We start from the raw sequence: 27,879 nt of genomic DNA on the forward strand, positions 1-27,879 counted from the left end.
ATAGACTCTAGTAAGTGTTGAAAGAAGCACCAAATTTGTCAAAATATGCCTGTGTCTACTCAGCTGGTTACAATGTGGTCCTTAGGAGGCTAAGAAAAAGCAATTTTTGTGTATAGTTTTTAAAAAGGGATATACTTTCCCTAGTCCTTCTCTATCTGACATGCCTTCTTAACTAAGCTTAATCATTTCTAGTTTTTTTATTTAAAGTGAAAGATTTGCGACTCTTCCTTTCACTTGACCACTTAGAGGCAAATGCAGGGTTATTCTCTGGCCTAATTTCAATACTGATGTGTCTCAGGAATAGAAAGGATCAAGGAGAAGGCAAGAGACAGAGGAACAGCCAATCAGTGGAGAAGTCAGAACACACACAACATTTAACAATTAAGTTTGCCATCTTACATGGGTGCAATTCGTGGTACCCCAAAATAATCACAATAGTAACACCAAAGATCACTGATCACAGATCACCATAACAAATACAATAATGAAAAAAATTGAAATATTGTGAGAATTACCAAAATGTGACACAGATACGAAATGAGCAAATGCTGTTGGAAAAACACTGCTGATAGACTTGCTCGGCACAGAATTGCCACAAACCTTCAATTTGTAAAAAAAAATGCAGTATCTGCAAAGTGCAACAAAGTGAAGCACAGTAAAATGAGGTACGCCTGTACTTTAACCAATGACAAAACTGCCAATAGTTATGTCAATAGTAGATATGCTTTAGGTGGCTCATGATTTTGGAATGTTGTGGGAGCAATGTGGCTTTCTTAGTCCTAACAGAAATAAAATTTAAAATGGCCCCTAGGTTCAGGAATCATTGGATGCAATACTTTTACCTGCCATTTTAGCTATTAAGATTTCAGGGCATTCTAAAGTTGACTCTCTGGAAGCTAAGGGAAATCACCTTACTGACATTTCTGCAAGGAATGCTGCCTTTAAAGAAGCCAACAACAGCCAAACCTCTGTCATGGTCAAAAGGGATATATCCCCAAATGATAACTTTGAATAACTAGCTAGAGAAGCCAAACAACTGGCCTCAGCAAGAGAAAAACAAATGGAAATTCAACAACTGTTGACTTGATAGAGAAAGCTCTGGTTTGAACCAAATAACAACCTAGTCTTACCAGAGACTCTAACTAAAATTACCAGTCCTCACCACTGTATGTGCAATAAACCACTGGTCTTCTGACAAAATGATAGCCTTCATAAGTCAATACTGGTGAGGAAACATTAACAAGGCCACAAAAAGTATCTACCTCACTTGCCCCATTTGTCTGAAGTACAACCCAGGGAAGCCTGTTTGTACTGCTTCTGGATATTTTAAACTACCTAATGGACCATTCAAGGTCTGGCAAATGGATTTCTTATAAATTCCTCTGTCTCATGAATATAAATATGTTCTAGTCATGGCCTGTTTGTTTTCACACTGGACTGAAGCCTACCCTTTCAGACAGGCTACTGCCTCCTCTATGGTTAAAAAGACACTTTGGAAAAAATTATCCTTACCTGGGGAGCTCCTCTCAAACTTCATGTCACAGTGATCGAGGAACTCATTTTAGTGGCCAGGTACTTTGACAAGTCTGTGCAGTTTGGCTGATTTTACTATACTTTCACTGTGCTTACTACCTTCAATCCTCTGGTTTAGTCAAATGCACTAACAACATTAAGACTCAATGGGGTGGGGAGGATAAATGAGGCATTTGGGATTAACATATACACTCTACTATATATAAAATAGATGAACAACAAGGATCTACTGTATAACACAGGGAACTATATTCAATATCTTGTAATAACCTATAATGGAAGAGACCGAAAAAGAATACATATATGTATATGTGAGTATGTATAACTGAATCACTTTGCTGTACACCTGAAACTAACACAATAGTGTAAATCAGCTATACTTCAATTAAAAAATGATATAACAATCCTCCTCGTAATAAATAAACAAAATTTCTTGTGTCCTTAGGGGGAAAAAAAGACTCAACTGGAAAAATTTGTAGAGGCTTTCCAAATACCTTGCCAAAAGCATTGCCATTGGTCCTTCTAAATCTTAAATCCACCCCTTTTGGAATTCATAAATGCTCAGCTTTTGAGATAGTCACAGGTTGCCTAATGCACTTGGCTACTGCTTCTTTTGACCCACAACTGATAAAAAGAGAGATACTCCAATACTGCAAAAGTTTAATTGTTTCTGTTAAAAATAACCATGCTTTGATAGAGCAATCTTTTCATAGTGCACTCTGAGGAGACGAAAACCTATGCATCACATCTTGAAATCTGGAGATTTTGCTTACTGGAAAAGACACCTCCAGAAGAGCACTCTCCAACCTCATGGAAAGGCCCTTATCAGGTACTGCTAACCAACCCTTTTACAACTAAACTCCAAGGAACAGACTCCTGGATTCACATGACACATCTAAAGACAGCACCAAACCTTGACTGGACCTACACATCCTCTGATGACCTGACAGTAAAGATTTCCTGAAATTGAAGCAGAGAACATCTGATGAGACAGCTTTCCCAAGAATACCTGGACCAGGACCATTGGAAGTTTGTCGCCAAACTGCTGATGATGACATAGTGCTTCAGATGATCTCCAGTGTCTATGATCCTAATAACACATGGACTTTAGATAAAAAGTGCCTGAGAGTTCTCCCTCCCACCCTCCTTGTTACTCAAATATGACCTCATTAAGTTTCCAATCTGTGCACTTTCCCTCCAACATGAGCTACTACACCCAGGAAATGTCCTTCCTGGCACTAAAGGACAAAATCCACTCAAATTAGAAAACCTGACTCATGATAAGTGATGCTTTCAGAGAAAGATCTTGATCAAAAAGGAGAAATGTAAAAAAACAAATAGATAAACAGAAACCTCAGTTAAATACAGTTGGGAGACAAGAAAGAAAGGATAGCTCCCATGCCCTGCAACGACAGCAGAGCCCAACAGGAAGAAGAAAGACTCCTCTTCTTTCCTGGCAAGGACTCAGCCAATGAAAAGCCATGGACTCTTCATTTACTACGGCCCTCCCAATTTCCTTTTCCTCTCTTTAAAACTGTTCTCCTTCCCTTTCCATGCATGCTCACCATGGTTGCAGACCCCAAACTGCAACTCTCTGCTGATCCCAAATAAACCCATCCTTGCTGGAAAAATATTTGGCAGTCAATTTAAGTCAAAAGTAGCAAATAATAACAATAAAAACCACATCTAGCATTTATTTAGCACTCACTACAAGCTCAGAACTGTTTTAAATAGTACATATGTATTAATTCATTTAATCCTGACAACAACCCTGTGAAGCAGACAATGGTAGTATTCTCACTTTATAGATGGGACAATAAGGTGCAGATCTCATGCTTTTGACCATTACATATGCTACAATGCCATGAGACATGACTCTTAAAATTTAAGGCAGCCTTTGAAGGGCAACACTTAAACACAACTTGCTTACATACTTTTTAAAGTTCATATCTGAATTTTCAGCCAAACGGGAAATAATTTCCTCACACATGGAGTAATTTTTCAAGACTCTGTTGATAACATCCGACCTGACAACACACACAGGATAAAATAAGTAGAAAATAAGGCAATGAAATAATCTTCCACACTGCAAAATGAAACTACTACCTTCACTACTGTCCCATTCAGAAACTGGAAGTAAGGTAATTCTGGTAGATACACCAATTTATTTTATAAATCATTGTTTCTATTTACTGAAGCTTAAAAATATCTTGGGCTGAGAATATAGGTTTTAAAAGAGTTTATGATCTTTAATAGTAAATAATAAAAGTCTTACATATAAACTTTGTGTAAGTGGAAATTTAATAAATGTATTTTTTACTTTCTGTGGTATTGTTAAACATAATGATATGTGATTTTAGTGTCACGATTAAGGATTCAAGATTTTCAAAAGCCAATGTTAAAATACTGCTGCATCTAAAGTCATTATGCACAAAAAGTGATGAAATACACAAGGAGAAACAAAAAGTTTTAAATATTTCAGCTAAATTGATACAAATTCACTTTCACAACTCCCTCTGTAAAATCAATCAAATGACATGACAATGGTGGGAAACCAACCACATTTGAAATTTTTTTTTAACTAGTAAATACATGAATTAATTTTAATTCTTCCAACTTCAACTAGAATATGTACTCTAAAGTAGAATAATCATATTTCTCTATACCTGCTAAATTGTTTACAACCCATCTCACAAAGGATATAAATTTTAAATCTTTCCTTCTCTAAATACTTGAGTTCACAAAAAGACGTATCTTAAAACATAGCAGTGTAAAAATATCTCCATTCAACTATTTCAATTCTTTCCTTCAAGAATAAGGAGTAAGTTCAAAAATTAATATTTATTAAGTAAATACCTACATTTTAGCCCCACAGGAAATTCAAATGAGAAACACACAAATGAATAAATTTCTGAAATCCATTTTTTAACAACAAAATTTCTTTCTGAAAACTATAATTGTACATTTATTTCACAAACCTGGCCTTGGACTAAAATTCTGAATCAACAAACAACTTACAGTACTAATTACACTTTGTTTCCAGTTAACAAATATTTTATAATTCCCTTTATTTCAGAGATGCATATGAAATTAGAATCATTCCTTTACTATCTTAAAAACTATCATTTTCATATAGACTCATTCTGCTTAAGTTTTCTTCATTCTATGGCTTAATTCCCATCATTCATTTAAGAAATATTTATGTCAGGTACTGCATAAGTATTAGTCTAGTAACAGTTTTATAAATTTAAATACTTAAGAAAATAAACTGCTTACATTATAGCTAATTTTACCTTTTGACCAACAAAAAAGTTACTAGATAATAAAATGCAAGAATAAACTTAGTATCAAGTACTCATTCCTTTGCTCTATCTTCATCATAGAGATTCAAATTCTGGAATACTGTGCCAACATAACCCACAATAAAAACTAGGTTTTAACAAAATATCTAAGGGAAATCCTATATTGCTGTTCTGCAATAATTCTAACATTGAGTAGCAGAAGATAGTTATAACTGATCACTATTTGCTTAATGATCATTCAAATCAAAGATAGTCTAAGCATAATGGTTAAGAACGGAGACACCAGAGACAGGCTACTAAATTAGAATCTAGAGCAACTCAGCTTCCTAGCTGTGGATCTTCAACAAGTTACTACTTAATAACTCCTCTGTACCTAAGTTTTCTCATGTGTAAAACAGGGATAACAACAGTAACTACCTCATAAGGTAGTTGTGAGGATTAAATGAGTTAATTTATTTAAAGGACATAGAATAGTGCCTAACACATAGTAAGCACAATATGTTAGTGGTAATAATCTGAAACCAACAGATTCTATACTTATGAAAGGAACACTACCTACACACAAGGACTCTATAATTTACATGATTCTTCTAAATATACCAAATGAAAATTTAATTTATGAAATATACTTGGAATGTATTGCCAATTTGTGAACAATTTTTATAAATGGTTTTCATAAATCTTTGTGGAGAGTAGGAATCAATTAACTTAACAAGAGCATTATCTGACAGTGGAGCAACTTTCAAAAATCCTCTTTCTACATAAGCTAAAACCATAAGGATCCAAGACAGCACTCTACACAAAAATATTATGTATAGAGCAAAAGCAACTGTGGCAGTGTTTTTGTATCCTCTCAGGAAATTGTGCAATCTGCTGCAAAATACTTTTCCCAAGGACAAGAAAGTATACACAGGACAAATGTCCAATAAAGATGCCCGAATTCCAAAATCTTATTAGTAGCAGGCAGATTCTTGAGAGCGGAATGAGAATGACCAGTTAATTCCAAAATAAAAGGTCCTATCCCAACCGAAGTGCTTGACCTTATTAAATATATACATTTCAATATCAAATTGTACAAACAAAGTTTCAGGAAACCAAGCTCTTAGTAGAGGAAGGTCACAGGGTAAGTCTTATGGAGTTGACAGTTTCCTCTGCTCCACAATTTGGCACAATAATCTCACAAGCACATGAAGGTTAACATGCCTGCACTAAAAATGTTGTCACTTAAAACACCTGATTATTTCAAAGAAAGTTCAGACATTTTAACATGTTTACATAACTTTTTTAATTCACAGAGACTTTCTCATTCATCTTAATTTCAGGTGTTCTCTATATAAATGCTTAGTGAATATTTTCTTAATGTTAGAAAATGTAAAGACAGATACTACAAGTCTTAACTATTTCTCAAAATGCAATTATTGGGAAAATGTTGATGATTATGAAATCAAAGTAATGAGAGAATATATGGGTTTATTTGGATTCAATCTATACTTCTCCATATACTCAAAATTATTTTTATATATATACTCTATTTTAACTATTTTAACCTCTGGATTTAGCTTGTCATTCGGCAGGACAGCCTCAGATGACAGGACCACCTTTGATGACCAGTATAAGCCTGCTCACTTTAACATGTACTAGTGAAAACAAAAATGGGAGTAGGGCAAATGAAGGTTTAAAGAGAGTATCTTTAATGGCGTTTTAAAAGATTGTACATTCTTTTTTTTTTTTCCTAGTTAACCTTTTTTTTTTAACACCTCCAATGAGATATATTTCACATACCATATAATTCATCCATTTAAAGGATACAGTTCCACAGTTTTTGATTTATTCAGTTTGAAAGCCATTACCACAATTTTAATATTCCCATCACCCCAAAAAGAAACTCCATACCAATTAGGAGCACCTTCCCACTCCTACCCCAAGTACCTAGCAAATAATCCATTTTTTGTCTCCATGGATTTGCCTATGCTGAATACTTCACATAAATGGAATCATACAATATGTGATCTTTCATGAGTAGTTTCTTTTAATCAGAACAATGGTTTCAAGGTTCATTTATATTGTATCATATATTAGTTCTTTTTATGGCTGAATAATATTCCTTTGTATGAATATACCACTTTGTTTATCCACTTAACACTTAGTTGATGCACTTATGGATTGTTTCCACTTTTTTCCTATTATGAATAATGCTGCTATGAACATTCATGTACAAGTTTTTGTGTGGACAAATACTTTTATTTCTCTCGGGTATATGCCTAGGAGTAGAATCACTATGCCACATGGCAGCTCTATGTTTAGCATTCTGAAGAGTCACCAAATAGTCTTCAAAAATGGTTGCACCCATGTATAACTGAAAAATTGTGCTCTACACTGGAATTTGACACAACATTGTAAAATGACTATAACTCAATAAAAAAATGGTTGCACCACTTTACATTCTTCCTAGCAGTATACAAGAGCTCCAGTTTCTTGATATCCTTGTCAATGCTTGTTATTGTCTTTTTCACTTTAGCCATCCTACTAGGCATGAAGTGGTATTTCATTGTGGTTTGATTTGCATTTCCCTGATGACTAATGATTTTGCATATTTTTTCATATGCTTGTTAGCCATTTGTATGCATTCTTGAGAAATTTCTGTTCAAATACTTTGTCCATTTCTTAATTACATTTTGTCTTTTTATCATTAAGTTATAAGAGTTCTTTATATATTACCAACACAAGTCCCTTATCAGATATATGATTTGCAAATATTTTCTTCCATTATGTGAGATTTCTTTTCACTTTCTGGCAGCTGTCTTTTAACACATAAACATTTTTCATTTTTATAAAGTCCAGTTTATCTACTTTTTCCTTTCTTACCTGTGTTTTTGGTATTATATTTAAGAAATCATTGCTTAACCCAAGGTTACAAAGTTTGGGCCTGTGCTTTTTGATAAGAGTTTTACTGTTTTTGCTCTTACATTTAAGTTTTTCAATTCACTTTGAGTTGATTCCTGTTTATAGTATGAGGTAAGGGTCGAAATTCATCCTTTTGCACGTTGGTATCCAGTTGTCCATTGTCCAGCAACATTCATTGAAAAGACTATTCTTTCCCCCATTGAATGGTCTTCACATCATTGTTGAGAATCAAATGACAATAAGTGTGAGGGTTTATTTCCGGATTCTCAATTCCACTGGTCTACTTTATTATTATTATGCTAGTACCTCACTGTCTTGATTACTGTCACTTTACAGTAGATTTTGAAATTGGGAATTCTGAGTCCTCTAAGTTTGTTCTTTTTCAAGATTGCCTTAGCTATTCTGGGTACTCTGCATTTCCATATGGAAATTCTTGTCGATTTCTGCAAAAAAAAAGGCAGATGGGATTTTGATAGGAACTGTGCTTAACCTGCACATCATTTGGGGGAGTACTGTCATATTAACACTGTTAAGTCTTTTGGACCATGAACATAGGATATCAAGATTAGACTTATTTTTATTTTAAAACTACATTCCTTAAACTGGCCAGTCCAACTGCTAAAATAAAACAACCAAGAAAAATACCTTCAGCCCCAAAGAACTGAATCCATTTCAGCTTTACTTGATGCTGCAGAATTCAATCACAAAAGAATAGTCACACAGAGATCCCAATAATAATTTCTAGAATGTTTGTTTTTTATATCTAATAATTACCCTCTTTCCTTCTCCCATCTCCACTTGCTTCTACTTTCTATTTATTTGATTGATTCTTTCCCAGTATGTCTTTGTCTTTTAACCTATTCTATCATGACTTTCTCCTCCTCACCTTCAAAAACTATTTTTTCTTGTGTCTATAATCTAAAAATGAGCACCAATGTATTTCTATATGCATTTTTTGGCAAAAGCTAAATATTAAGGTTAATTTGATTTTCCTTTTATGATGACTGACAGAAGAAAATAATAATCTTAGTAAGTTTCATCTTCATCAAAGTGATATTCTTAATGCAATTCTGCAAGTGCAAAGAATAGTAATTAAAAAAAAAAAAAAAACCTTACCTATTATTTTCTGAACTAAGTCCACAGTAATTTGAAACACTAGTATGGAAATTTCTGAAAGTCCACTATGGCAAGCTTAGCCAGTGATAGCATGGAAATACCAAATATGTAATCATGAAAAGGGAAATCACATACAATAACTTTCCATATTTAACAGTTCCAGCTAAACTTTTTTAAATCTTGCAAAACCACAACACAGAGTCAGGTTAGCTGTGTTACTTAGACCACCAGCTATTTGTTAGCAATCCTGTTCTTTATCCACAAAATAGTACTACATCCTCATTATAAATCATCATTTGTCAGCTAGAATCTCAACCATTCACATTTCAGATTGCTTCAAGTTAACTTTGCACTATTAATTATTAAATAATGCATGTTCTTCAGACTGAAATTTCCTCTCCTAGAGGTAATGTAGCCATGAGATGAAAAGGGGTTTTTGGTAGTGGTCACTGTGAGAGTAATTAGAGCCATACTATGACATCTGCTTCCCCCCTTTCTCTGTTCTACTCTCTAGTTACAGTTACTGCCTTTTCAATCTCCCAACACTACTTTTGATCTCTAGTAAGAGGGACTAGTCGCTAACCTCTAGTTAAAGAATAGAAGGATATTATCACTGTTTTCCATTTCTCAACAGCAAGAAAATACTAATGATAAAATGAGCCTTATATTGCAACATTAAGTAGACATTACCGATTATGTAATTCTAGCCAAAAATATTTAACTTGGATCCATCAAATCTTTCTGTACAGCCTGTAGTTTACAGGAAATAAAGGAACAAGATAAATGACACCACATGGAAACCACCAGACAAATCCAGAGGACAACTGCAGAACAACTGGTTAGGTTTCTTCAATGATTCTGTGTCATGAAAAAAGGGGTCATGCTAGATTAAGAGACATAAGAATATTAATTAAGTCCTGGTCCTGGATTAGATACTGACTTTGACATAACAGCTTTAAAGAACATTTGGAATATGTAAGAATAATACTAGATACTGTCTGAGAATTTAATAAGAGGAAAATTTACTTAAATGAAAAGGCGGGGGGATGGAAATCACTGACTGAAAAAAGCTTCACAACGTATATATGTTCACCATACATTCCAGCAACCCCACTCATAAATATTTACCAGAAAAGAAAAAACACATATGTATACACACACACATACATATGTGTGTGGATGTCTGTATTATGAAACACACAAAGACTTAGATGTGAATGTTCATAGCCACTCTATTCACAATCACTAAAAACTGGAAACAACCCAAATGTTCATCAACTGGTGAATGGTTAGCAAGTTGTAGGACACATACATTGGAGTAGTACTCAGTAATAAAAAGGAACAGTCAGTCTTCTATTACTTTTACTGTGATGGTGATTATATAACTATATATATTTGTCAGAACTCAAAGCTATACATTTAAAGTTGATAAATTTTATTTTACATGAATTATACCTAAATAAAGCTGATTTTAAATATAATAAAATATAATAAAAATTAAAGACATTTTGTGCAGTGTTCTCTTATTTTAGTTAAAACACCTACAAACACTTGTGTGTATGTGTGCAAATACTATAATACAGAAAGATGCACAGAAAAAGTTCCAAGAAGATATATATTAAGATATTAATAGTAGTAATCACTGTATTTGTAATGCTATGGGGGTATTTTTGCTTATCTTGTATATTATAATTTTGTACAATGGACACATGCAGCTTTTGTAATAATAAAAGCATTTTAAAAAAACAAACACCAACTTTGATTTAAAATATTCTCATAGAAATGTCTATGAGCTATCAATCTGGACTTGTGGATTATAAATTTAATTATAACTGTGATTTTTGAAGGTAAGTTTTTATTGTTAAAATAATATTTACAGTGTAAATAATTATTTTCTTTGATTCAGAGTAACATTCAATGAACATATGTTCCAAGCGTCATATTTGGTTTATATTGTCTCTGGTTTCTTCCCGGACAAAATAACAATATATTCCAGCAACTGAAGAGACATCAAAAGTACTATTAAATTTCAGTTCAAACATCACACTTCGTCTCTAAGAGTTTTTTTTAAAAATAGCAATCAATCAAAAGAAGTGATAACTGTAACCATCAAATTTAATGAAAAAATGTTGCTTCTGCTTTTAGGAGAAATAAGTACTAAAATAATAGCACATTAATAAAAACTATGGGGTAAAAGCAAACAGCTTTCAGTTACACTTTTATTATTTTTAGTAATACTTACAAATACATTGTCAAATATCATCTACAGCAGCCTAGATTTAGCAGGCTTTTATAATACAACTGTGTGATGTGAGAAACTTTTGCCTTTCACTGTTCCTCAAGCACTCACAGGGATTTTCTGGGTCACAGAAAAGTGATGAGGACAGGAAGAGGTTTGAGGGTTTTGTTTGCGGTTTTCCCTTTGTGGGTTTTTGTGCTTGTTTGTTTGCTTTTTCCCTGTCATTTTACGTTTATTTATTTGGGAAGGGTTGGGGTTTTGGGGGAAAGGGTTTTTAATTTTGTTTTGGTTTTCTGGTTTAGTAGTTTTGTTTGCTTTTTGGCATGCTTTTACATAGAATTAATTATTGAAAAGAAGATAAACAACAAGTAGCAAATCCCTACCAAGGCATTGTTCTGAACACCTACCTAAATTCTCTTTTTTGGGGGGTGGAGTGATTAAGTTTATTTAATTATTTCTTTATTTTGATGGAGGTCCTGGGGATTGAACCCAGTACCTCACGCATGCTAAGCACACACTCTACCCCTGAGCTAAACCCTCCCCCTCCTCCACATTCTGGTTTATTTAACAATACTTTGAGAAAGATACTGCTACCCCATTATACTTTTGAGAATACGGAGATGTATAGCAGTTAAAAGTTGGCAAAAACTCATACAATTAGTAAGTAGCAGAACAAAAACTTAGAGATATGAATCTAGATCTGCATCCACACTTGAGCTTTCAAAGACCATTCTTCCTCACTATTTGCAGGGAAAGATTTGAAATTGAAAACTGAACAGACTACCACTAAATAGTGATTAAAAGATATATCCAAAACTCAACTGTATTTCTCCTATGCACTAGAATGAACTAGTGATGAACAACAACGATGTAAAACAAAACATTAAAAACAGTTTCATGTACAATAGCACCAAATCAAATAAATGAATACTCAGGAATAAATTTTTGGAAGAAAGGTAAGACTTGAACCTGGAAACTACAAAACATCACTGAAAGGACATATTAAACACAATCCTTATAAAAATTCCAGCTACTCCTTGGCAGAAATTGATAAACTGATCCTAAAATCCATATGTAAGGGACCCAGAAAAGTCAAAACAGTCTTGAAAAAGAAGAATAAAGTTATAGGACTTACACTTAATTTCAAAATCTATTACAAAGCTACTGTAACCAAATAGTATAGTACTGGCATAAGGATAGACAGTAGAATAAAACTGAGAGTCCAGAAATTAAAACTAACATATAGTCAGTTGATTTTCAATAAGGGTGCAAAGAACATTCTATGGGATAAGAACAGTCTTTTCAATATATAGTGCTGGGACAACTGGATCACCATATGCAAAAGAATAAATTTGGACCACTGCCTTACACAATACACAAAAATTACCTCAAAATGGATTAACAACCTAAATATAAAGATTAAAAACATAGAACTCTCAGAAGAAAACATAGGGGTAAACCTTTACAACCTTGGATTTGGCGATGGATTCTGAGATATGACACCAAGAGCATGAGCAAAAGAAAAATAGATAATTGGACTTCATCACAATTAAAACTTTTTTTGCAACAAAGGACACTATCAAAAAAGTGAAAAGACAGTCTACAGAATGGGAGAAAATATTTGCAAATCATATATCTGACTTAGTATCCAGAATATTTAAAGAACTCCTACAATTCAGTAAGACAAATAACCAATTAAAACTTGGACCCCCAAAATGGACAAAGCCTTTAAATAGATATTTCTCCAAAGATACAGAAATGGTCAACAGGGACAAAAAAAAAAAATGCCCAGTTTCATTAGTCAAGAAGGAAATGTAAAACAAAATTGCAATAAGATACCATTTAACACCTACTTAGATGGCTAAAGTTAAAAAGACAGACAAGTACTGGCATGATTGTAAAACTCTCATAAACTGCTGGTGGGAATGCAGAATAATGTAGTGCTTTAGGAAACAGTTTTTTCAACTCCTCAAAAGGATAAAATAGAGTTACCATATAACCCAGAAACTGGGATATGCCTAGGAGAAATAAAAACATAATGTCCACACTAAAACTTGTACACAAATGTTCATAGTAGGACTGTTCATTATAACCAAAAAGTTGGGGGGTGGGGGGAAATCCATAACTATCAATGCATTAAAAGATAAAATGTGGTATATCTGTTCAATTAAATATTACTTGGCCATAAAAAGGAATAAAGCACTGATAACATGTACAACATGGATGAACCTAAAAAACACTGTGTTAAGTCAAAGAAGCCAGTGACAAAGGCTATATTTTGTAAGATCAATTATATCTCAACAAAGCTGTTTTTTTCCCAAAGATATGTAGTAGAAAAAGTCATGGTGACTATAGTTAATAAAACTGCATTGTGTATTTGACAGTTGCTAGAGATCTTTAAAAAAAATTGTAACTACGTATGGAGATGGATGTTAACTAGACTTACTCTATGATTGTTTTGCAATATATCAAATCATTATGTTGCACACCTGAAACTAATACATTATCTGTCAATTGAAGCTCAACTGAAAGAAGGAATTTTTTAAAAGGCATCCTATAAACTACAAGAATAAAACAAGAAGGAACAAAAGAAAAAAGAGCATCTAATTTTTCCATTTTTCTTTAGATGCAATCTCAACTTCCAAAATCTTATCTCCTTATACATTCATATTTTGTCCATGAACAACAAAAACTACTGAAACTAATTCAACTATTGAAATTTTTAAAACATGAAAAAAAGTGTCCCTGAAATAAATAACTTTCAAACAATTCTACATTAGCACCGACTCTGAACTAAACATAAATTTCAGTTTCAAAATATCACATAAAGATTACAAATACTCAGAGGTTTAAGCAAATTGCCAACTTTTCTGAGTAAACAGTAATTCAGATTTGCTTTGATGAAAATGTAAATATTTACCTGCCTCAAAGGAATAAAATTCTATAAACCTTGTGTTCCCAAATGACAAAGAGAAAGAAACATGCATTTTTTTAAATTCAGAATTTTGTTTTAGAATTAATTTTAACCTAGCCAGGATATACATAGTTGATGGTTTATACTAATCTATGTATAGCCTGCTTTTGCCTACAACATACTGAAAACATGGCATTTATAAAGTCACAACAATTAAGTTGGGACCTGAGAAAAATCACACTGTACAGTAAATCTGACAGATATTAATATCAAAAAGCTCCTGAAAATACCTGCAGAACTCCTATTTTGGAAACTCCCTAGGTTATTTGGCCTTCCTATAAATATTTACTGACCATCTACCACGTGCCAAGCACTGCACCTGGTACCAAGATGCCACGGTGAGCTACAAGCAGACCAGGTTCCTGCTCGCAGGAAGCTTATGCTAAAACAGTGTTTGTCAAATTGGCCTGATCATAACAAATGATGAGCTTGTTAAAAAGTCAAAATCTGCTCCTCTACCTCGGAGAGTCCGAGTCCGTGGGCCCAGGGTGAGTTGTGACGCCTGTATTTTCCCCAAGCGCTCCAGATTATTTCTACACCCTGGCTGTTTGGGGGAGTCCAGTGCTCAGGAACAACCCATTTCATCCAGCGGGAGCCACACCTCCAAAGTCCAGTTCGCTCAGCATCCTTCACCCTGACAGACACCCCTAACACACCACGAATTTGAGGTGGGTGTAAAGCATTCCAGAATCACTGTGCTGAGACATCCACAGATTTGCTTCCTTCCGAGGACGGACAGCTCACTCCTCAGATTCTTTCTACCTGGGGCTGTCTGCACCTGAGCCTCCGGGGGCTGGGCCGACACCTGTCGCCCAGTGGCAGCCGTCTACCTCTCCCGTGGGCTGAGGCGAAGAGGAGGCACCGCGCACATTAGGCGCCGACTGTATACCCCCCCACGCCCCAGTCACGCGCGCACACACTCCCGCGGAAACTGAGGAGGGCAGGCGGCAGACTGGGTCCCGCCGCCGAGCGGCGCGAGGCACGGCTCGAACGCGGACAGCGGGACGGGTTCGCCTCAGGGTGCTCGTCAGACGCCGAGGCCCGGCCCGGCCCGGCTCGCACCGACGGAGTTTCACAAAGAAAGTCTCCCGGCCCGCGCCCCTCACGCACTCACCGGCGCCGGCGCCGGCGGCGACTCAGACTCACGCCGCCTGCGGCTCCGTGACGGGGTCGGCCCTGGGGTGGGCTCGGGCGCCGGCGGCGGTGACTGCTCCATCCCCGCGGGGCCCGGGCTGCGTCTGCCTCGAGCTAACGGTCCCGCCAGCTAGGCGCGCGCGCCGGCCCCGCGCGCCATGTTCCCGCCGTGCTGCGCGCCGCCGCGGCAACCCACACCACCCCCCCGCCGCGCACGCGCCGCGCACGCTCCCTGCGCGCCTCCGCGGGTCCCTCCGACCGCGCAAGCGCGCACGCGCCGACCCCCTCCCCGCGCGCCCCGCCTCGCGCCCTCCAGAGCCCGCCGCTGTTCCCAGCGTCGCGCCCACCCCCTCCGCACCCGTCCGGCCCGGCTCGAGCGCTCGCCGTTCTGGGCTGGTCGCTGCCTCCTGCCGCACTACGGACGACGCCCGACCAGGCCCCGCGGCCCGTACCCGGCGCTGCCTTTCTTGCTTTACCTACTTGGGCTTGGGGCGATAGTCTGGGCCAGGACGGAGTTACCCCTAAGAAGTGCGGGGGGAAAGACGCCTCTGAGGGGATGAGATCCTAGTCGCGGAGGTGTGCAAGCACGTGCACGAGCCTAAGTGGCACGGTGAATGTACACGTCCCTGGGAAAGCCAGACTCAGTGGGGAAACTGAGTTCGAGTCCCACACGTCCGCCAACATTTGCCTGATTAATGTCAGGTCTCCAGGAGCCTGTTCCTTCTTAGGAAGGTTCGACCAACAAGCCATGTTGGGAAGACGCGAAATAATCCAGATGAAGTGTCAACTCCTGCTCCTTGTACTTACAAAGTGGTAATCAGGTGATAAGACCTCTTAGGTAATTTTGTTTTATCGTTAAAAACCAAGGGCTCTTGAAAAGGTACATTTCGGTTCAAGTCTCCCTCCACCTCTTGGACACTGGGAAACCTTTAACAGGACAGAGCCAGCCTTGATTTCTAAATCTACATGGGGGGATTGGCAGTAATACCTCACAGGGTTGAGGTGAGCTTTCAGGAGATGAGGCACATGTCTCTGAGCACAATGCCTAGTACACACCAAGCTCTCCAAGCTTCACTGGTATAATTCCAGCCCTATCCTTCCAAGACTCTTAAAAAGTTTAATGACGGGGGCTCTGCTCCCAAATCCTGTGGCATAATTAGCTGGGAGGGGGTTCACTCAACCTTGGGGCTGGAGGGATTGTTACTTCCCACATCTTTGCTTTCCATTCTCTGCCCCAAACCTCTCTAAAAACCCAAAACTTGGCACAAAAACAACAGTAGAGAATGTTTTCCCTGCTTAAAAAAAAAAGTGTGCAAGAGTCTCTCGGAGTTTGTAAATGTTTGAATTTATTAGTCTGGCCTTTTCCAGAAACAAGTGATTGGAGAAGGGGAGAAGGCGGGAAACACCTGGAGTAAAACAATAAAGGGAATAAAGTCCAGGGGCAGTATCTCACTTCAGGCATAGCAGGATCCAAGTGCTCCAAATAACCTCAGTCTTTATACAGTCTCTCAGCTCTGCTTCCCTCTGTGATGCCTTCATTCATGCATTTCTCTCCACAAAGTGTCTTGGGCATCTCCTAGGTCATATCTGACTAGAAAAGCAGGAGCTGAATCCCAGTAATTCCAGCCAATCTCAAGTTGACTTTCATTGCACCCATTTGGGTCACATTCATCTGCCTGAGCCAATTACAAGATTGGCCAGATCTGGCTATAAGGAGTCCTTCTAGTAAGAGAACAGGGTCAGCCCCCACCAGAAGGATGTGGGGTAAGGGCAAGTGAAAGAAGGGATGCCTCTCCCAGAAAAATAGGGCTATAATTACCACAAGAGGCATCAGGTTCAGGATTGATACAGATAAGAGCTGTCCACTACACCAACATCTAGGCACAGCAGGTCCACTATAGAGCAACACATCCATTCTTCCAAAGGGAATGGCAATTAATTCAGTCACTGTGTAATGCCCCTCTGCCTCTGCTCCCACCACCCACCCAGGCCTGGCATCCCCCAAATCTGTTTTATCAAAGGCATCTCAATTAACCACCCATCTTATATGCCCCCAAAAAGCTGAACAGATGATGTTACTTCCCTGCTAAAGAACTTTCTATGGCTCCCTCTGGATACTTATGTGACCCTCCCACCTTTAATGATGGAAGCCAACATTGATGGATCCCTTCCTTACCAGGCACTTTAAATGAAATTTCCACTCTTGAATTCTTATAAACACCATATTAATTCAGTACTCTTATTGTGCCCATTTAACAGATAAGGAAATAAAAGCTTAGCAATTTGAAGTAATTTGTCCAAAGCCAAAGTCAGGAAGTACAGAGAGCCCAGATTAGCACAATATTGTGTCTACCACTAACACTGCCATCCTAGCATCATTTGCTCATGTTTAATAAAAGTCCTCTGCCCAACTGCAGCTGGGTAGTCAGGGGAAAGAGCTCTACCAAGGAAGGAGACTAGGGAACCCCTCCAGCTTCTATAGTGGGGGGCAGGCAGACACTGAGATTTATCATCTCCCCCTCCCCCTATGACTTCATGTGATAGGGAAAGAATTCCCCCAAAAGGAAATTGGACTGTGAGATTAGGAAGAGGAAGGGATGCTGGGTGGCCCTAAATCGGCAGCTGATGACCACCTACCATTGGTGAGTATATTGGTTTCCTATGGCTGCTGAAACAAATTACCACAAATTGGGTGGCTTAAAACATCACATATTTATTCTCTTACAGTTCTGCAGGTCAGAAGTCAGATTAGTTTCATTTGGCTAAAGTCAAGGTGTAACGTAAAGGACTGGTTCCTGTAGAAGGCTCTGAGGGGCCTTGCTTTTTGTCAGCTTCCAGTGGCTTCCTGTATTCCTTGGCTTGTGGCCCCTTCCACTGTTTTCAAAGAAAACCACTCCATCTCTTCTGACTCTGACTCTTCCTGTGCCTCTTAAAAGAAACACTGTGATGACATTGGGCCACCTAGATAAAATGGGATAATCTTCCTATCTCATGATTCTTCACTTAATTACACCTGCAAAGTCCCTTTTGCCATGTAAAGGAACATATTCATAAATTCTGGGAATAAAGCTGGGAACATGTTTGGAGACCATTATTCACCCTACCACAGTAGGTATAATCAGAGGGAGCTGATACGAAGTACTTGGGAAACAGAGAAGGGCTGGCTGACTCTGCCCCAAGAGGGAAAAATGCCCTAAGAAACCACAGCCTTCACATTAAATATTCAAATGAGCTAAAACCCATTTAACTTGGCAATCTCAGCCTCATTCCTTTAAGTATGCAAACCACCTAACTCCCCATCTAGCCCTCAGCAGACCAGCCAAGCCTCAGAATGCTCGCTTGCACACCCTTCTAATGGAAATTGCCAACCACCACCCTCAGTGCCTGGGGCATCAGCTATGTGCCCCCACCCTACCCTGGCTGCTCACTAGTGGCATCTGAACCAAAGCACTCAACTCATGGCATGGTCAGCAAGCTACAATGTGGCTTCACATCAACCAGCCAAAGTTACAAGAGAAGCAAAATCAGTGGGTCAGAAAAAGACGAGACAGCTATTGGATCTGCCTAGACTCCTGATGGCTCCCATCCTCAGCCATCTGTAATGTTGAAACAAATCCCCTTTTCCATGAAGTAATTTGAATGTGCCTTTGTTCCTTTATTCCCAACTTCCACATGGGGTTGTACCCACTTACCCTGATTGAACAAACTGGCACTCAAGATTTAGACATCAGTCTCACGTGAATTTTGTCAATGTGAGTCAACATCCATGAGTCTGACTGAATATGGGACTAAGGAGATAAGGAACATGAATTTGAGTCAGAAAGCCCTGGTTTGGGTCCCAGCTCTGCCACTTCTTAGCTGGGTGACAGTGGATAAGTCATTTTACTCCTTCAGCCTGGGCTCCTCACCTATAACCTGAGGGTGATCAGAGGACCTTGCATGTAGAATCACTGAGGACTAGACAAGACCAACCTAGGAAAGGGCTTTACACAGGGCCTCTTCAGTCATCATTGGGTCAACATGACATGTTCACATGCCTTATCTGCATTTCCAAAATCTGAACAGCTCTGAAACTGTAGAGTCCTCTATGACTCATGTGACAGAAAAGACTGACCTGAGGGGACAAGAGGTTACTTACAGTTTTCCTTGTCCTCTTCCTGTGGATATTTGTTGCAGAAATATTGAAGCGTTTGGCTCAAGTGGGTATTATGTATAACATAGTCAATGTGCCTGGTCCTCTTGCTAAAATCAAGAAGTTTTAAAATTTTGCACCTCATCTGGCCCTTTGGTTTCAGGGACTATGAGGGTGAGAATGTGACTCTAAAGCTGGCCCGTGGTATATGCACCAAGGTACCTACCATCTAGTGAGGAGGGAGGCAGCCAGTCTCTACAAACCCCACTGCGACTCACTGTGCCCTTTTCCCTGCAACTTTCTGAGTGGCCTTTAGAATCTGTACACAGCTCACCAAGCTGCCTGGTTACAGCCAAGGTGGAGCACCAGACAAAAGGCATATAACAACTTCAAAGACATACACACTGAAGGTATGTAAGGGCTGACCTACAGGCAGAAGCACGAAGCCCAGGTTCCATTAGGTTTTGAATTCTGTATCAATGATTGTGGAAAAGCAATTGTTCCCATCATGAAAATACAAAATATATACAACAGATTTAAACAAAATGACAGCACGGTTCAAGAAGGCACATTTCTTTCGTGGCCAACCGGTGTTCACGAGACAGCCGCACACACAGCCAGGCGCTTTGTGGTGTCGGCGTCTCCTGCTTCCCCTTCGTGGAGCCGCTTTCGACTTGTGGATGACTAGAAGTAAAAGAAAAGGGAGAAGTGTTCAAAGAAAACCTTTGGCTTCTTTCCAATGGTCAAAGTTTCCCAATGTGCTTCCAGGAAATTTGAAGCATTTCATGGGAAACTTCGAGGACTGAAAACTACTGGTTGTCCTCATTGAATCTGAATCACTACCTCACCCCTCCAGACTCAGACACACTGATTGAACTGACATTTCTCTCCGTTGTGGCTTCCGACCACTCAGTGATGTATACTGAAAGCCAGCAGCATAACCAGCTTTCTCTTGGTTGTCTTCTCCTAAATTATGAAATTTAAAGGGACCACAATACCTTTCACTCAAGTCTTGCTCTTTTGTGGGAAGACAATCTTTTTCATGTCTTTGTTTTCCCACTTATAAAATTTCAAGGGAGCAGTAGGAAGAGGCGTGTTACTAAAAGAAGGCAGGATAGGAATGAACAGATATTAACTGACACAAAGAACTTTAGAGGGATAAATTTATAAGCAATAAATTAGCTACCACTCCCCCAAATGTAAAATTTTTCAACAAATTTAAATCTGTGCCCCTAATTCAGTCTTCTAATCTTTGCCTTGCAGGAGACTTCTTGAATGACAAACCCTAGCTGTGCTCTTTCATTAGTGAATCTTCTAAAGGTACTGGAGCAGATCAAGGTGAAACAAAGTATCTATTAGGTTATTTCTTACAAAAATTGTTAAGCAATTGCTGCTAAAGAGATTATTCAAACTCATCCTCCACTCATTGGCTCTTTAAACTTAGCCTACGGTTAATGACCATCATGCAGGATACCTGGGCTGGGACCTGGGGCAGAGCTGTTGACTTATCTTCTTCAAAAAGCAAATTCTTAAATTTTCTCTTCATGTCCTCATCCTGTGAAGAAATGAAAAATGTAAGTAGGCTGTGTCTGAGGGAAAGAAAGCTCCTGAAAAGCAGGGATAGGATGCCCCCAGAAACAGGGAAGTGGGCTAAAACGTCCAGTCTGTCCACACATAAGCTGCCCTCACTGAAGCTCCAGAAGGGCGAAGACCACGTGTTTCCAATCTCCACCTTTCCAGAACAGTCTAATCAGCAGTCCGCGCTCAGTCACCAATGGCTGAACCAAACCCATATGCCTAACAGCTCTCAGTGGGTTAGACAGAACCACAGACCTTAGCAGTCAAAGACTTTCAGAACCAGCATCCCACCCAGATCCTAAGAGATGGCAATCAGGGGGGCCAGAGGCTGGGGCTGACTCCATGCTGCCCCCCAGACCTTTCCAGGTGTCTCCCCTTCCCCTGCCAACAGTGAGGCCAGCTACTAGGGCCACTCTAACAAAGCAACCCTGCACCCTAGGAAATTTCACCCAGCAAGCACTGTGCAAGTTGCCAGAAGGACCACAATATCTCAGAGCTAATGAGAAAGGTAAGAAAAGGGGGGTAGGGGTAGGGTTATAGCTCAGTGGTAGAGTGCATGCTCAGCATGCATGAGGTCCTAGGTTCAATCCCCAGTGCCTCCATTAAGGGGAAAAAAAAAAAAAAAAAAAAGACAAGTGAACAGGCCATAGCATTACAGGTGATTCTTGGGCGGGAGGTGGTAATGGGGGTTGGGAGAAGGATACACAGAGAATTCCTGTCCAGATGTGTATGAGGATAACTCCCACCTCCATGGCTGTTCACTTCTGCTGGGCTCAAAGTTCTGCATCTGGGAGCCTCGAGAGGTGATCTGGTGAACCTCTCCCACCTTCATTAAGGTGAAACATCCATGATGAGAGTTGTGGGCTTTGCGGCCAGCACACCCACTCCCAAGTAGCATGTGCAGAATACAGACCCAGAGCAAATCCCCTTGCACTTTCCCACCCAACCCCCACTCCACTCCTCCAGTTATGCCAAGTACCCCACGGAGGATGGGGTGAAAGGACATAGGAGTGAAGGCCTTCAACATTCAGCAATTTCATAGATGTAGAAAAATTACAGTGCTCAAGGATTAATTCACCTGTTCTAGATCTAGTAGCTAGAAACACCTGCTTCCCTCATTCCATTTACTGCATCACTCAGTGTTGCTCCCCACTACTCATTATGGAAGCGCCAAGTTCATCTGGATTCCACTCCACTTTCTCCCCTCGGATCTCACTCCTCAGGCAATGCCACTGGCTCACAGCCTCCCCAAGGAATGCCCTCCAGGCCTTCCTGCCCAACCACCTCACCCACCTTCGTCATTCATTTAGTGATCAAATATTTCGTGAAGACCCTTAGATGCCAGGCATTGTAATAAGAACAGGGGCCTCCATACCAAAGGGTCTCCATCAATGTTGAAAATGCTATCCCCGTTGTTATGGCAACTGAATTGGGGTTGTTATGACTGAACTGCGTGAGTTATGTCTGAATTGTGGACCTCCCCCCGCCCGCATTTGTATGTTGCAGCCCAAACCCCAGTATTTGGAGACAGGGCCTTTTTAAAGAGGTAATTAAGTTAAAATGAGGTTGTTAGGATAGGGCCTAATCCATTATGGCCAGTGTCCTCATAAAAAGAGAAAAAGACACCAGGGATGTGAGCATACAGAGAAAAAACCAAGTGAGGACCCAGAAAGAAGGCAGCCACCAGCAACGCAAGGAAAGAGACCTCTGGGGAAACCAAACATGCCTGCACCTTGAAACTGGACTTCCAGCCCCTAGAACTGCGAGAAAATAAATTTCTGTTGTTTGAGCCACCCAGTCTGTGATAAACTGTTATAGCAGCCTTAGCAAAGTGATACAGCCATGTCGGCCCCAAGCCACTCAGCCTTTGGATGCTCTTCACACCATGTGAACCTTTGGGCACCCCCCCCCCAAGGAAGTGGCTCCATCTCATCCCGGGGATCCCCCATACTCTGCACCTGCCCCTATTACTTCAGGTATCCCACTGCTCTGTTGTCAGGGTTGGCCCCTCCACCCCGACTATGTATCCACAGTGCCTAACAGTGCTTGACACATGAGCTCCTTCACTGTCCTCTGAAAGAATGAATGAACTCATGAAGAAAGGAAACCATGCAGCCAAACAGTCATGACCACAAGTCATCAGTAGGGTGGCGGGGGTGGCGCAGGGGTAGAGTGCATGCTTAGCATGCAAGAGGTCCTGGGTTCAATCGCCAGTACCTCCATTAAAAAATAATAATAATGATTTTTTAAAGTCATCAATAAGCAATAATATGAAAAAAAGAGCTCATTACATACCACAGGTAGAATGTGTATCTGTAAATACTCTTCCTTGGAGATGTCTACAATCTATTAAAAAGTATTACGCTGTAATATACCTCCAAGTTAAGCCAGAAGGAATCCTCTATTTCAGGAAATGAACAAGAGGCCAAAGATGGATATAAAGTTTGCTCCCCAGATCGGATGCTGTCAGTGACAAAACAGAGATCAGAACTCACATTCCAAATACTCAGGCCAGTGCTAGGCTCACAAAACCATTTGGTCTCTTCAAAAGCACTGAATTTTCCCAAAATAAAATGTAAACTACCACTAGCCAATGACTTCTGTGGGCATCTGCATCCCTGTCCTCACTGAATGTTCACTCTACCTTTTGCTGCAAAAATAAGATGTGGGCAGAGGAGTACTCAGGTGAGACCCCATGGCAGGGTTAAAAGTCACCTTTTCCTTGGTTGTTAACAATAGTTTTGAGACAAAAAGTACAAGAAAAATAGGCTATGCTTGTTTGTACATTTCGGGCAGATGTAAATCCCATTCCCAGGCCCTAACTAGCAAGCTCTGTTTTTCTCAAGACTAACACAGCTCCTCTACCTCCATATCTGGCCCCCAAGAGTTTGCCTATTAAGGCTCATGAAAAGAGCCAAGAGGCATGTTTTTCTTTTTCATCAAAATTAAGTCCCCACATGCAAAGGCACCCTTTGTTTCCAAATTCCTTTTCTCCGGGGTCCTGCAGTTTCAAATCTGTGTGGTCTATTAAGTGCTAAATCACCTGACAGATCTTTTCTGGGGAGATTGCTGTTTCCAGGGCAACATCCCAAACACATATATCTACCCTTTTTTTTTTCTTTTAAGGATTTATTGTTCTCAACCTGAGCTGACCTGAGCAGAACTGTGAGGTGTGGAGGGTTGGAACAGAGAAAGAATGACAGTCTTCCCAGAGTCCCAGAAGCACAGTGCTGAGACTGGATGGCCCAAGTTGTTCCTGGACTAGAAATTCCCAGAGCATTTGGGCCTCCAACTCAAGATACCTGGTTAAGTCCACCATCCCCACAGGAAACAGAGACAAAATCAAAGTTAATGGAAAGGGGAATTATGTTGTGCTGAAAGGAACCTCACTTAATAGAAGACCTGGCATCCATCAGAAAACCTGCCCAAGGCTGCAGTGAATCTAAAACCGAAGACTAGCCCAGCAAAGCCACAAAGGACTTCCAACTCTGGCAGCTTGAATGAGGTCAGCGCATAATCTAATGGCAGCCACAGCCCCCAGCAGAGACACAGAAGCAATGCAGACTTGAAAGGCGCAGGTTACTCACAGTGAACAAGAATTAGGACTCCTTATGCCCCATCACTTGGGGTGCTCTCCTCCTCTACCCCCACTTCCCTGATCTGAGGTTGAAGATATCTGGAACACAGCCCATCCTGCCTGTCTGGGGTAGGAGTTTGAGGGACAAGAAGGACACAGCTGGTGGTGGACGTCTGGAGGTAGAACAAGGTCTCAAAGGAACACGGCTGAACTGCAGACTCAAGAAAGCCAAGTGGAACCAAGACAGGCCATAAAATGAGCTTGTCCATCCAAGAATGTTAAGTCAGGTTGTAAAGGTTGCACACAAACACACACCCACACTCACACCCACACACACACACCCAAAGCTCAATCTTTAATTTAATTAAACAGACCCTACAAAGCAAATGTTATGTTTCCATCCTCTTCCCCATCTCTCAGGCACAGCTCAGGGCCGCCGAGGTACCTTAGGCTGGCAGGCACTGCCCCACACACACCTGAAGCCACGGGTGTCTTAAAGCTTCTTCTGTCGTGAAACGCACCTTCGGATCCACAACCAACAACTTCTTGACGAGGTCTAGAGCTAAAGCAGTGAGATAATTTGGCAAATCACCGTGAGAAGGATGAAGACATTAAAATCAACGAAATTAAAGTGTGCCAGAACCACAAGCCAACATCCAGAAAGAGGAGAGGCTGAGGTCATTGTGAAGCAGCAGGCACAACAGGCAGGGCCCCCCAATCCCACCCCCTACCACTCTCTTCATTTGTCCAAGTGCTCTAGAACACCAGGAGTGGCCGCCAGGCTCCCCATCACTCCTTGCTCGGGCATCACAATCTCTTAGCTCTCTGTTCCTGCTCTTGTTGCTGGACTACAGTTCAAACTAATTAAAGTTGAACTTCCCCCTAGTTCTAAAACACTCAGGATGTTCGGCCAACTCTCTCCCAGCCCTGCGGAGTGATAGTGAGAGTTCCTCAGCCAGGGAGAGGCTCCTTGGAATTGCAGGCTTGGCAAAAACAAAGCAACAAGTGGAGGCTGGCTTGTATATTGCAACAATATTATTTCTTAGACACTCTGACACTTAACACAATCACCTATGTTACACTGTTTGACATTTAGTTTCAGTTTTCTACTTTTGCTTTTCAGGATTACAAAGGTACCCTCTTTAATTCTAAAACACAAAGTAACTACATTTAGCTCTGATGATGCTTATTTATCCCAAGGAGACCTTGTAACTAAAAAGGTGTCCTTATTTGCACACTTATATAGATACAAGGAGTATGTTACACTTAACCCTCACAAAAAGCCCTCAAGGTAGGGGTTTATTGTACCCTCTTTTACAAATAAAGGAAATGGAGACCCAGAGAGGTTAAGTAACTTGCCTAAAGCCACAGAACTATAAGGAGGAGACCCAGGACAAAAGCCTACGTACATCAGCCCATCAGCCCACATTCCTAATAACTTCCTTTGCCTCTCAAATGGTGCAAACTAACAACAGAAAATAAGAACAGAATTGGCAGGAGAAAATATCAGAGATTTGAAAAGAAACTCCCACCATGGCACACACACAGTTTAGCAAACCACAAATTCTTAACCCTTTTGTATCCATACCCTTCTCTGAAACCTCCGCCCAGACTTCAGGAATGAAGTTGTATTTTCCACTGGTGATCTGATCCTTCAGTGACACTTGAGTCTTATGTTCAGAGAAAGGTGGATACCCACTAAGGCTTAATGTTGGTAGACAAAGAAAGGAAAAGAAATTAAGTGGAATTCTCAGTGATGTTCGGATATACAGATTTATTTTTCAGCATAATGAAAAATTAGCTGTTGCTTTAAATCAATGGTCAAAAAAGTGACCTAAATTAAACACAAACTCTCCACCTGGACATGTTTCTGATTTCACCTAATTACTTGCAACCAGAATCTGAAACAATGAAAACTTTTTCTTACCAAATGAAAAGAATAACTCCTAAACTCCAGCAGTCCACAGCACGGTTATATCCAGCAGTCCCAAAGGAATTAAGAACCTCAGGGGCCAGGTAGGTGGGGGTACCACATAAGGTTCTCATGAGAGAGGTCTCCCCCAAAATCTTAGACTGCCCAAAATCAGTAATCTAAAATTAAGAACAAAAGGAAATCATTTTTAATGATGTCATAAAGAGTAACATAGTGTACCAGTCCCAAAAGACATGCAGGTTGAAACAGTTCCTAACCTATGGTTCACAAGCTCCTGTCAATCTGGAATCTACAAATTCATGTTTTTGTAAAGAAATTCTAAACTCTGCAAGTTATTTAATTTTTAAATGAAAATTCCTGAGCCAAGGAACTTCAAGGTCCAGGTTTTCTCCCAACTTACATGTGTTCTCTGTAACCTTACAAAAGGCTTATAACCTTTATCAGACACTTTAGAATTCCAATTAGTTATTCCTGGTTCTTCTTAGATCCCAATTTCTTTGAGTCACACTGGAATACCTGAAAAAACACTCACACCTGGGTGCCACCTTCAGAGACTCTGAGGTGTAGCCTTGGTGTCATTTGGTTTTGTTTTTGCTTTTTTAAAATCAACAGTGGATCCTAAAATGAAACCAGGCTTGGAAAGTACTGTCTTAGAGGAAGACTGAGAAGTTTCTCCCATGTAGACCTCTCCTTCCTGCTTCTGAAGAGCAAAGTGGATTGTACTCAGTGGAGCTCAATAAATGCTCATTAGTATCTGGTTTGGAGCAATACCACCAGATTGTTAAAGAACTGGTAAGAGTGGAAAGGTCAAATTCTCTACCTTTCTATGCTCTCACTTTTTACCTGGTGAATTTTAAAAGTTTCTGAACAGAAATCTACTAGAGTGGCCAGATACAGAATGTATATTTCTTACCTTTATAAGACAGTCCTCTTTCTGAGACGAGAGTAGAACATTCTCTGGCTTTAGGTCCCGATGAATAATGCCATTTTCGTGAAGGTACTACATAGAAATGGAGGCGCGGCCCTTAGATTTATGGAGTAGGTATGTGAGTGGAGACATACACACATCTCACAGCCAGATGAAAGTATCAGCCGTATGACTCACAACCCTATTTCCCAAATCAGAGGAAACTACTGGGTAAATGGATTAGTATTTATAAATTTGTTTTCAAGAAAATCTTTGAAAAGTAGAAAAGTGAAAAAAGCAATTTATGACAATTAATGTCACTCTTCAAGATAATAAATATCCCTTTACATTCACAGAAATAAAAGGTATAAATTTTAATAACAAAAAATGTAAGTGGCAGATGTAAAATATTTTGAGACCATATTAAAGCAACCTATAAAACTTCCACCAAAGTAGTATATTTGGTTATTTAATCCTGAGAATACTTTTTAAAAGGACTCCGTAAAGTACATATATGTAACTTATCTATTTGAACACCTGGAGTTAACAT

At 39.7% G+C, this 27,879-nt stretch overlaps 2 protein-coding genes across 6 annotated transcripts in view; both read right to left on the reverse strand.

The window, feature by feature from the left end:
* Positions 1–15,391, reverse strand: part of TTC28 (tetratricopeptide repeat domain 28) — a 478,119-nt gene extending 462,728 nt beyond the window's left edge. For both annotated transcript variants that reach the window (XM_074356732.1, XM_074356731.1), the window contains exon 1: positions 15,183–15,391. In XM_074356732.1, coding sequence (XP_074212833.1) covers positions 15,183–15,284 — 102 coding nt within the window. In that variant the 5' untranslated portion in view covers positions 15,285–15,391. The remainder of the gene's footprint in view (positions 1–15,182) is intronic.
* Positions 15,392–17,895: 2,504 nt separating this feature from the next.
* CHEK2 (checkpoint kinase 2) overlaps positions 17,896–27,879 on the reverse strand; it is a 37,286-nt gene continuing 27,302 nt past the window's right edge. For all 4 annotated transcript variants that reach the window (XM_010951277.3, XM_074356654.1, XM_074356653.1 and 1 more), the window contains 6 exons: positions 27,336–27,422; positions 26,417–26,580; positions 26,078–26,193; positions 24,966–25,051; positions 20,809–20,889; positions 17,896–20,018 (listed from right to left, as the gene is read on the reverse strand). In XM_010951277.3, coding sequence (XP_010949579.2) covers positions 19,929–20,018; positions 20,809–20,889; positions 24,966–25,051; positions 26,078–26,193; positions 26,417–26,580; positions 27,336–27,422 — 624 coding nt within the window. In that variant the 3' untranslated portion in view covers positions 17,896–19,928. The remainder of the gene's footprint in view (positions 20,019–20,808; positions 20,890–24,965; positions 25,052–26,077; positions 26,194–26,416; positions 26,581–27,335; positions 27,423–27,879) is intronic.

This window comes from Camelus bactrianus, chromosome 32, assembly GCF_048773025.1.
Source record: "Camelus bactrianus isolate YW-2024 breed Bactrian camel chromosome 32, ASM4877302v1, whole genome shotgun sequence".
Classification (NCBI taxonomy): domain Eukaryota; kingdom Metazoa; phylum Chordata; class Mammalia; order Artiodactyla; family Camelidae; genus Camelus; species Camelus bactrianus.